General features: G+C 39.3%; 1 protein-coding gene across 1 annotated transcript in view; it reads right to left on the bottom strand.

The window, feature by feature from the left end:
* Positions 1–2,881: 2,881 nt before the first annotated feature.
* Positions 2,882–12,144, bottom strand: part of LOC127581730 (YTH domain-containing family protein 2-like) — a 31,443-nt gene continuing 22,180 nt past the window's right edge. The window contains 1 exon segment of the mRNA XM_052036399.1: positions 2,882–3,766. Coding sequence (XP_051892359.1) covers positions 3,743–3,766 — 24 coding nt within the window. The 3' untranslated portion in view covers positions 2,882–3,742.

The raw sequence follows: 12,144 nt of genomic DNA, 5'->3' as shown, positions 1-12,144 counted from the left end.
ATTTGTTGTCGCAAAAAAAATAACTTTATAAATCAAAGATAATACCTTCAGATGCAATGGGGTTGTAGGGAAAGATCGTAAATCAAATTCTCATAAATTGAGGAACACCTGTAACTACTAACAAATCCAGATGAAACCCAGGGAGTAGTATGTGGAACTCTTCTCTACGGGCAGTACTTGAGGCCACAGAGCATAGACGCCTGTAGAGGGCACATCAACTGGCTTCAATGGAACAAAGAACGGGATAAAGAACAATGAAAAAAAAGGTGGGAAGAATCAGGTGAAGAGTATTAACACTAGACTACAGATGAGCCTAAAGCTGTGTTCCGAAAGGGGAGAATTCTGGATAATTCTAGCTAGAAACTAGGTGGCTTATTCTGAAGGCTAAGGTAACAGATACTATAAATATACTGCACTCCACAATCAAAAGCCCTGGTAAGCACATCTTACATTGAGGTATGTTACAAAAAATATTCAACCACCCACTATCACAACTGCAATACGTACACTGGTGTGGCAGTATATAATTCTGCAATGTGGTCAGCTGTTACTGACATGTTAGTAAACGAGCAATGACATAAATTGAGAAATTGCCCAAAGCTTTGTGATGGCAACACATAGGCGATAAATACAGCACCATCAGCTTTCAAACAGCACCAGAGTCCTGAGCAGTTTTAAGAAAATCAGTTTATAGCCTATTTAAGTAGCTATACTAAGTAGTCCATCTCCCATGACATTACATTCAGGGACTTGGAACCAAATGTAGGCGTCACGTGAATTGGAGTTAGAGGGCAGGAGTTAATTAGAACAGTGCAAAGAGAATTCAGTCTCCTTTTTCAAGTCGTACACCTTTTTTCCTCTAAAAACCTTGATTTTACATTGCATTTTAAGTTGAGTTGCAAACCTTGCAGTCATTTACAGAGCAAAGTGAAACAGGCTGAAGAGCAGCACATTGGAGGGCAAGTCACAAAACTGGGAATGCAACTTAATTGGTCAGATGAATCAATTACAATGTGGGGAATTCCCATTTTAAATACTTACACTAGTTAGTATGCATTGGGATGGTTACCCAACTGAATTTTTGCCAGCAGTTTGATGAACACACGTCTGACCTTGCAATTGCTGATGGGGATCTTTTGTATGGGCCGAAGTGAACTGACTGACCAATACAAAATACATACTGTACACCATCAGACTTTATTCCCAGTTTGATTACAGATACCATTCAAATTTCAAAAGGTTGATTAAGTTCAATTCTGGAGCTTTACTACTGTTTGTGGGAGCAGTAGATTCCACTCTTACAGCTCAGTGGATCCAATCTATAATTCCTCACTCAATGAGTTTCAATTCTCCACTGAATCCAGCTAACTCCCCACAGGGAAGAAAGGACAAAACATCAGCAGCAATTCTCATCGGGCCTGTTACAAAGCACCAATAGGAAATAACGTTCTTCTCAGCAAAATATTACCCCTATGTACCTTTCAATGTGGGAAGTATTGGAGGTACTAGAAACACATGGTCACACTGCAAACATTTTATCCCTTAAAATTATCACCATGGTCTCCTGTATTTATATTGGGGATTATTTTAATCCCTGAATTTGAATGGCTTTAGTTTGTGAGAGAAGCAAAAAAAAACTTCAAAAATCTCACAAATTAAGCCAATCTGGTGCAGGTCAAGGGGGATCAGATGGGGAACTGGATCTTCAACTACCATAATGAAGCTGAGAGCATCACATCTAAAGGTTAATTCTGGCTGGTAGTTTTCCCAACCAAGGAGACCCATCAATTCAAGGGAGCAGGCACATCATGGAGGAAAAAGTAAATGATGTTGCAGCACAGCCTTGGGGCAGGAATAGAAGCAAACCTGTAAACCTTCCCCTCCCACCACCACTGATGCATCGAGCTTACAGAGTTTGTGATGAGCCCCCACTTTCACGTCACCTTCAGCCTATTCCACTAGATGACGGCATGTTCCTACTTGCTCCTGTGGCCTGAGTGAGAGTGCTTTCTCCCTGATGGGAGTCAGACCTGTCAATCAAGCTGAGGGCCAGGACGATATCAGCGTGCATTGAAACTCTATTTCATTCTACTCCAAAGTGTTTCCTGTCAAAATCAGGGGCTGTTTTCTCTTCCTTCAGCTGGTAGATTCCCTCTGCTATTGTTCTGTTCACTCACTACTGCCACATTGAAACGGTAAAACTCTCACCCTTTATTCTCCCCAGACTGTACTCCTCACCCACACACAAGGGGCAATTTACAGTGGCCAATTACCAACCCACACGTCTTTGGGATGGGAAACAACTGTAGCACCCAGGAAAAACCCATGCGGTCACAGAGAGTACATGCAAACTCCACCCAGATAGCACCAGAGGTCAGGATTAAACCTAGGTCGCTGGAGCTGTGACTTGCTATTCTACAACACAAGCAGCAGCATACTGCTACCGAACCCATCGCCTTTGCAGAAGTTGTTCCAATGGAAGGAAGGATGCATGAATCACCCTTCCTTACCACTTGAAATAGTGTCTCAGGATTTTTTAAAACATTCATCTGAGAGAACATGGAGCCTTTATTTAACATCTCAGCTGAACGATGGCATATTCAACAATGCAGCACCCTCTTAAAAAAGCACCGTAATATTAGTTTGACTAATCTGTTCCAGTCTCTGGAAATTTTACTATTCCCCCTGACCTTTTGTATTCAAAGTGCAAGATCTCAGTACTTTCTAACATGGAGTGTTAGCACTGAAATTTAACCAGCTGGATATAGCCTACACCCACATATATAGCATTCTAATCTTCCTCAACAGTCTCTTACTAAGTAACATTAAAACAACACCAGGAAGAATGAAAGACCAAACAAAAATGCATTTGACGCATCCATTCTGCTGAACAGGATATCACATTTATTACTGAGAAGTGATTAATAATGAAGAAAGGGTGAATTCCCAGTTTTTCCACCGTTGACGAGGATTGAAAAAAGATTCTAAGCAGTTTTTGTTTCTCAAAGTTCACTGTTCAAAAAAATTCCTTACAGTATTCCTTTAGTCCAGTCTTCTCTTTTAAGGATTTAGACTTAATTGGTGGCAATTTTCTTTTAAACTTGCTCACGTTAACTTTTGTCAAGAGTAACTTGCTTTTAATATTTTGGAACGAAAGGCGGGACAAACACAAAAGTAACTGCTCTTTCCAGGAGCCTTTTTAAAACAAAACAAGCAGCATTTTCAGTAAAATGGAGGGTGAGGTGGGGTGGGCGGTCCTCAGAAAGGCCTGAATGAAACAATTTAGGCTCCATAAATTAAATCGAGTTGGAGAAGGAATCTGTCCACGTATTTACCCAGCTGGGCGACAATGTTGCAAGGCAACTGGTCTCTTCTCCGTGGAGCTGCATTTAAATGCAGACCACAGACCATAAAAATCAAAAAGTGATTCATTGTTTTAATATTTTTTTAAACAGAAGGAAAACAAATGTACCACTTTAAAGTCACAACTGATAATTGAGAAAGGATCCTTAAAACGTTTTGTTTCCCCACCTAGTTCTTGCTATTATTACCATAGTGCTACAGAAGAGGATTAAGTTTGACAACTACATGGCTGAAAGTCGTAGAATTCACTGAAAATGAAAGAGGGTGGGTGGGAAGGAAGGAAGGGGAGGAGAAGGGAATCTTCATTATCACTCAATTTCTTGAAGAAAATTCAGGATATGACATTTAGGTCGACGTCACATTTCCAGAGACTGCAGTATTATTTGACACGACCTTGGCGTTCCTGTAAAAGCAAGGAAAAGGTTCAATGTACAATTCTCATGTTTCAGTGACAACAAAATACTATCACTAAACTAGACAGAGATTTCAGTAAAGTCAGTCCCTCGAATTAGGGGCTGTGGGAAATTAGAATATGGAATCCTCTGCTAGAAAAATCTGTTGCTTGAGGAGCTTATAAAACTCTATTAAAGTTTTAAGTTGTTAGTTTGAAAAAGACCAATTTTCAAGTATATGAGAGAAGCAAGTTCTGAAAGCAACTATGGCAATATTGGTTTGCATTTCTTCCTTAATTGGGACAACTAAAACACAGGTGAAATGAGAACTGGCTTCTTTTATTGAATGTGGAGACAGCAAATTAAGAATCAACACCTACAGAGATTGGTGTCTGTGTTGGAAGAACCTTCAGTTCTATTAGGATTTTATTGATGATCAAATAAAGCTAAAACCCATTCTTCAATCCCTAGCAATCAATTAAAAATCTGCTAATTGCCTACTTGATAAAAGTGGTGTAAAACTAAGACTTCCAGATCTGAAATAGCCCAGATTCACCGTGCAGCATGTATTATATGGGGGATTAGTGGGGAATAAAGAACAAAGTGGCACTTAGACACTGGTCCACAACCTTAGAGCCCAAAAACATTTTGCACCCAAATGAATCATGTCCAAAAGGCTGCATCCTTTTTTGTAGGAAATAATGAAGACTTTTCGTAGACATCAACAATCAACATCAGCACTCAATTTATCTATTTTTTGATGGTCTCAAATAAGGGAAGGAATGTTGGCTAGGACAAGGATACAATAATTCTCCTTGGTGTCCTGAATTTATTGTGTGGGGCAGACGACATAGTGAATAAGATCATGAGGGTGAGAGGAGGCTTGAGAAAAAATAACCAGGGCTTAAAATCCTTGTTGCCATCAATGGCCCATGTTGGTAGTGTGTTGGAAGAGCATCAGGCTAAATGCAAATTTGGGTCTTATTCACTACTTAAGTTTAACCGCATAGGGTTAGGGACAAACTCTTGCAAGCTATGCAAAGGCTGAAATATTAGAGGTCAAGAGTAATGAAATATTAGTGCCCAAGAGTAGTGGACCTGTGAAATAGGTTACCAACTCATACAATGAACATCAATTCACTCAATTCATTTAAGTAAAAGTTGGATCCATTTCTGACTCCAAGCAGAAGGTGATCACTGTACCTTATGTTATTCAGGACCAAGGCGGATCCCTGGCTTAGCTCTGACCTCTCAAGTTCACTGAAAGAAACTCTGCAGAAATTTGATTCAATGCTTTGTAAGAAAAAAATAATCGGGTTCTGCACTTTTGCCAGGATCAGGCAAGTGGGGTGCAGAGTGCCTGTGTTGAGATACACACACCACCCCAGCCACATGCAGCAGGTTAGATGGACCCGAATGTCTTTTGTAATTTTTCATTAGGATGCATGGCTTGCAGACCCAAGACCTTACATCATTTGTAACAAGACAAGACAAAGCCATGTAATTACACAATTAGATTTCCCTCTTCTCTCTCCCATCCCACTACTTTCCAGTGTCAAATGTGGCCATTGGATGAGCAAATATGGATAGCAAAAAATGCTCAATTTTCTAAATATCTCTCAGTGAAGTCAGGATCAGGAAAATTCCCATCTTTCCAGACTAACCAGTTTAGCACAGCTTTACCTCAGGCTGACAAAAACAAGCATACAGCAATACCACCACCAATCAGGAAAAATTTAGGACTTTAACCCCAATTGTAAACATCTGAAATCAAAAATGTTCACCATGGTCCCCACTTTAAACCCACCATTCCTCACTTTCCCCAATGTCTTTCAAACTTTTAATTTTGCCCTAACATAACCAATTTTTACTTTTAATTATGAGGCATAGAAGAAGAAAACATTTTCTTCTATTCTCCTGCCCTTCTCTTCTACCATCTATTTAGGGTTAGGAAGAAGATTTGCTGGAAATAACTTGGGAATAATTTTCCATTCCAAAAGTAAGACTTATGGACAAGTCACAGAAGGAATCCTGCTCATCTTTTGACACACTTCTTCAACTTGGATTGTGAACAAGCTGAGTAATCAGATACCCTAGGAGATTACTTTTGGGTTGCACTATATATATAAAAAAAAATCACTTCTTTTAATTGCCCCTCATTTCACATCTCCACCTGTAGTTATTTAAAAAGGTTTCAGGATTCAAAGAAGAACCAACATTCATACATGGCTATTTTGCATCTGTCTGAATGGGCACCATTGTAAAACTATGATCTGATACTTAAAACAGTATTTGTCTGTGATTGGCATGTACTGATGCAAAGCTGTGGCTTAGGAACACTAGCAGTGAGAAAGAGCACAAAAATGTTTCAGTTTTTATATTTATTACACATATACACAGCCATACTGTTTTGGACTTTTATGGACTCTGATGCAATTTTATATAATCATAAGAAATATAATCCAAGGGTATAAATATTCCCAAACTGCATCCCAAACAGGACTCAACACGCTCCAACGGGGAAAGGAAGAAGCTGGTGAGGAAGTAAGTGACTATGTAAATACAGAATGAGAACAGAAAGTAGGTATCCCATCTATCATGCCTTTATTGGTTTTTTGAAGGAGCTACTAATTAATTGGAAGCCCTTGCTCTTTCCCACTCTTGCAAATATTTTAAGTATATATCGAATTCCCTTCCTAAATATTTTTTATCAAATCAGTTTTCAATGTCCTTTCAGGAACTCCATCCATAACAACTTGAGTGAAAATCAAGTTTCTCCTCACCTACTCCCATTCACAGTTTTTATGCATTGGTAAACCATAAAAGCATTTCAAAGATTCCCTATCCTCAAAATGAAGGCATTTCTTCACATCTCTGTCCCAAATGACCAACCTCTTATTTTAAGATTGGTTCAAGACACCTCATCTAGGGGAAACATCAACTGTACCTTGTGCCAAATTCTTCCTTTACAAGAGACTATAACTTCAGTCTGCTTAATCTCTCTTCATATGACAGACCCATTATACCAGGAATCAACCTGCTGAACAACTGTTGCACGAACATAAACATTCCCTTTCATACATAGGGAGATTAGAAATTGCAATATTCCAGTTACAGGTTCACCAGGGCTCTACGTAATTGAGCAGGACTTTCCATTTTTGTACTCAGATTCTCTTGCAATAAAAGGCCGAAATAGGAGTTGCAATCCTAATCACTCACTGTATTTGCATGTTCATTTCCAGCGATTCATGAACAACGATATTCAAGTCCCTATGGATACGAACACCCTTCAATCTCACCATTAAAAAAAATACTCTGCCTTTATATTTTTTTCCCCAATGAAATGGATGACCTCAAATTTGTCCACATTATTTTCCATCTGCCACACCCTTGCCCATTCACTTAACCCATCTCTCACCTTCATTGCATCTGCCTCACAGCCCACATTGTCACCTGACTTCATACCAAACTTAGTGTTGCACTTGACCCCTTTATCCAAATTACTGAAAGAAATTTGAACAGCTGGTCTCCCAGTACCAATCTCTGCAGCACTCCATTAGTCACAGCTTCCCAACCTAAAAACAACCCTTTTATTCCCTGCTTTGTTTTCTGTCTTTTAACCAATCTTATTTTGTTTAATAATCTCATGTGGAATCTTAACAAAACCCTTCCTAAGTCCAAATACACCACATCAACTGTTTTGTTCTTATCCATTCTGCTAATTACAATCTCAAAACAACTCTCAGCTTTGTCAAATGCTGTTTTTCTCATAAATCCATGTTGTCTCTGCCCAGTTCTATTATAAGTATGCTATTACAACATTTAAAAGACATTTGGACAGGTACATGGATAGGAAAGATTTAGAGAGATATGGGCCAAACACATGTAAATGGGACTTGCTCAGGTAGGCAACTATGGCAGCATAGACAAGTTGAGGCAAAAGGTCTAATTTCCATGCTGTATGACTCTACGACTTAATGAGAGCACAGGCTAGGTATACAGGTAACAAAAAAAATGTGCTCCCCTCCACAAAATGATTCTTAAAGAAAAAAATCATTAGTTTCTCGACCTCAGATATTTTTGTCCTATTTATAAAACTTGGCCACTCACAGTTCCTGGCATTATGCAATTTTTATTTCAATGTGTCTAAAATGTTTAACAGCCCTTGATGAATTAACTAGCACTTTTTTCAAAAAAACAAAGAATCTTCTTATATACACAAAGAATGCCTTTAACAGTGTAATAGATCATATCTGCACTGTGCACTGTACAATATATTTGCAAAATATCAAACTGGGACAAATTCAAGATTTAGGTTTCTTGAACCCTAGGAATAACCCATATAAAAAAGATATATATTATAAAAGAAAATCACACATCAGATTACCTAAGCAACCCAAATAAATCTAAAATACCAGAACTTTCAAAGACCAATTCAAAACCAAGATATCCCCAGAAATTATTGAATCAAATATGCTTTGTTTTTTCACTTTCAGAAGTTTAGGGGAAATAAGTTTTTAGTTCCATTGAACACATGGAGATACTGGTACTCCTACATGCCTTTTGTACTAACAATCACCAATAAATGTCTTCCCTTAGAAATTATTCCTCTCATTTCAAAGGTGAGAAGTGAAATTCAGAGATATTAGTAGTTTAGGCATAATGGCTAATATACCATAGATACATTTGGGGAAGTGGAGGGAGGGGGTGGGGTGGAGAAGTGGGGGGAAGAAGATCCTCAATTTCTATGTTGCATAATCCTTGAAATTTTGTAAGGATGCACTGGAGATGATTTTGGCTATTTGTTTGCGTAACATTTAGCGACTACAGTTTAAAACTCTAAAAAGGTAAGATAAAAAATAATTTTCCTCATTTGTTAAACCTCACTTACATTACTGCACCAACTCCAGGACAATCCCCAAATCCCTATGCTTGCAGCAGAGAGTACATTTACAGCAGAAAAGAAATGCATCAAACAAATGATAGAGAAAAATCACATTTCTGGATTTGATCAACTTTTTCCTTCCATTTTCCCTTCATAGCCAGTCTAAACTTAGCCACTTTTACTATTGACACTGCTTGGAGTCAAATTGTCTAATCTTACCAGTGTTTGCAATCAGGGTTTTCACACGGGACAAATGTTAACTTTCTTATCCACACGTCAAAAATCCAAGCCTAGCTCAGACAAGCTTAACGCTGGAGTTTCAAATTTAAAGTTCAGATTGAAAGGGAATAAAACAAACGAATGGAATATATTTTAATGTGTTTTCACATATTTCCATCAACATGAGCATTTGTTTAATCTGTACAATGATCTCCTAATGAGACAGCCCTTTGGGATCATGGATGACTTGCTTCCATTCAAGTTGTTTGTGCTCTGTGGTGTCTAATGAGACGACATGGGACCTGCAGCCTCTGCCACAGGTAGGACAGGATATACACGACAGGTCAGGCAAATGAGTAGTTTGTGAGGCAATGATCTCCTTCCATCATTTATACTGGGGTTTTGTGTGCTCCTGATGAATGAACAAGGATCTCAATGCCACACAAATGCTCCTCCTCCACTTTAAGCACACATGGGCCAGGAATTCTTACGAGTGAATGGGGATATTACACTTTTTCTGCAAAAGCCTTTGAGAATATTTGAATATTTCCCTGTCTGCTCTCTTGCTGAGATGGAACTCATCATTGTGTTTTGGGAGTATGGTGTTGGGCACATAAATGATGTGGCCTAACCATATGAGCCAATTGAATTAATTAAGGCCTTAGTGCTGAGAAGAGGACTCTGAAGCTGGCTTGCTTCAATTTACAGAGACAATACCGGTGGCATCCTTTCACTGCTTTGAGATGCCTGCTTTAGGTACTCTACAGCTCGGAAACACACAGGAGCTCAGGAATCACTGCTATTTGGTGCTATGTTTGAGGGCTGGATCTTCAAGCACACTTTTCTACAGATGGCTTTCCTGGTGCTCTGAAGGAAATGGTGGTTCATTGATGCCTGCTTTCATTGAGAAGTGGGTCCCTAAATTTGGGAAACTATCCAAATGTTTTAGGGTCCGCTCATCCACCTATATTGTACAGTGCAGGCAGTTTGGTAACAAATCTTTGTCTCGTGGAAGTGAATGAGTTAACATGACAGAGCTTAGCCTCAAAATGAACACATAGGCAAATGTTTATCTGAGGCTGTAGTTGAGGTGACCTTCATTTGGATGGAGGTAACAGAGATGAAACATCTTCCTGTTTGTCCTGTAGATTTACTCCACTCCAGAGAAAGTTTTTCTTTGGAAGGTGCAGCTATGTGGTGAGAAATGCTGAGTAAGGATTGGGATAACAAGGTAGCCTTTCTCAACAGCAACTTGCATGGATTCCATTTTGGCCACAATGGCTAAGATTGTGGTTTGAATGGCATCATGAAACAGGCACAAGATGTGGTAAACTTCAGTAGTCAGCCAAGTACAAGATGTTCCATATTTCCTCTCAATTGATAGTCAAAGGCTTCTGAGGTCAAAAAAGGCCAGGCATAGCTACCTGCGCTTCTCCTGCAATTGATGCAATGAAGATCACATCTATTAAGCTTCTACATGGATGGAATCCCCAATACAATTTAGGGAGCAACTCTTTAGCCACTGAGAGGAGACAGTTTAGCAGAATCCTGGCAATGACATAGCCAGTGATAGACATCAAGCATGGGCCGAATGGCCTGCTTCTGCTCCCTTGTCTTGTGATCTTGTGATCTCACTGACATAGCCATTCCCCAGCTGTGGGAGCAGAGATCATGAATGCACACCTTAAGTTTCTCTCTGACAAGTTTCAGAACTTCAAAACAAAAATCCCTGGTGACGAGAGGCATTAAAGCCCATCTGTGCAATGAAGTTTAAGATATTAGCCAGTGGTCCAACTGCAAAGACCATTTGAGTCAATAGTTCAGTCCTTCATGCCAGGGCTGTTCAACCTTCATTCCCATTCCAGGGAATGGTGACCAAGCTGTGGTAACTTCTGGCCCTCAAATCTCCATTATTCTATACTTGCGCTTCAGATTTCCTGTTTTATATTGTTTAATTATTGTGGGCTTGGAAATTTGGGAAACATTGTCACCTAACCTCATCAGTATTTAAATCCTAAATCAACAACCCAATTACAAATTTGGATTTTCAATTTTTATGTAGCACCAAGGCTTTGTGTATTTGGTCCAGGAAACTATCAAGGGGAAAAAAAATACGCCCCAATTTACAATTAGATTCCCATTTTACTAAAGGAAATTGCTATGGGATGCAATTTAAATAAACAGGCAGAATTTCTCATCTTGATCACTATCCATTGATCAGTGCTGTATTATCAGGCGAGGGTGGGTTCTGGCTCAATTGTGATGACTCACCCAAAAACCAATAATAATGCAATTATTAAGCATACTCTTGCAAGAGTCAATGAGGGGCATTTGACTTTGAATGCCACCACTAAACTTACACGAGCAGTGGCTAGTCGTATCCTAGGTCATCTGACTCCATTAAAAATGGCAGTCAAAGCAAAAAGGAAAAGTATACTAAGCTATTTTAAATGCCTCAAGCTTCATGCACTTTTGGAACCAACTCAACTTGATCAGTACAATTGTACAGTAGTGGAACTGCTACCTTAATGCTAGAGAGCTGGGTTCAATCCTGACCTCAGATACTATATGCATGGAGTTTGCATGTTCTCCGTGACCACATGCGATTCCTCCAGCTGTTCTGGCTTCCTCCCACAGCACAAAGAAGTGCAGGCTGGTAGGTTAATTGGCCATTGTAAACTGCCACTAGTATGTACGTGCATGGTAGCATCTGGGGGAATTGATGAGAATGTGGGGAGAATAAAAAATGGTATTAAATGCAGGATTGGTGTAAATGGATGGTTGATGGCCAACACAGGCCCGGTGGGCTGAAAGGCCTGTTTCAGTGGTGTACTTCTCTATTGCCACAGAGGCTAGAATCAAAGTAATGCAATACCAGACAGGCCCACAGAACTTAAGGATACCATTCAATTAGTCAACCTCACTAGCTCACCAAAAGTACTTCAATTGTACCTTTTTGGCTAACAAGCCAATTAAAATTCTGCAAACCAACGTGGAACTGGTTGAATAAGTAGCTAATTGCTCCATGTAGTTATAACAATTAACTTCAGCAGTATCACTGTGGAATGAAACTAAGTCCTATTGGTGATTATATCAACCTCACCTGAATTCAGACACAAAGAATTGGGCATGCCTTTTTGGGTGATGACAACATTCTATCAAGCAAAGAGAGGTTCCATAATGGACATAGAATTAAGTTGAATGGTAAAGGAATTGGGCAGCAGGATTTAGAATGGACTCCTAAGAAGGTTCTGAAAACAGAAATAAGGATAGAAAATACTGGTA

This window comes from Pristis pectinata, chromosome 22 (genome assembly GCF_009764475.1).
Source record: "Pristis pectinata isolate sPriPec2 chromosome 22, sPriPec2.1.pri, whole genome shotgun sequence".
Lineage (NCBI taxonomy): Eukaryota > Metazoa > Chordata > Chondrichthyes > Rhinopristiformes > Pristidae > Pristis > Pristis pectinata.
This window is presented reverse-complemented; position numbering and strand designations above follow the sequence as displayed.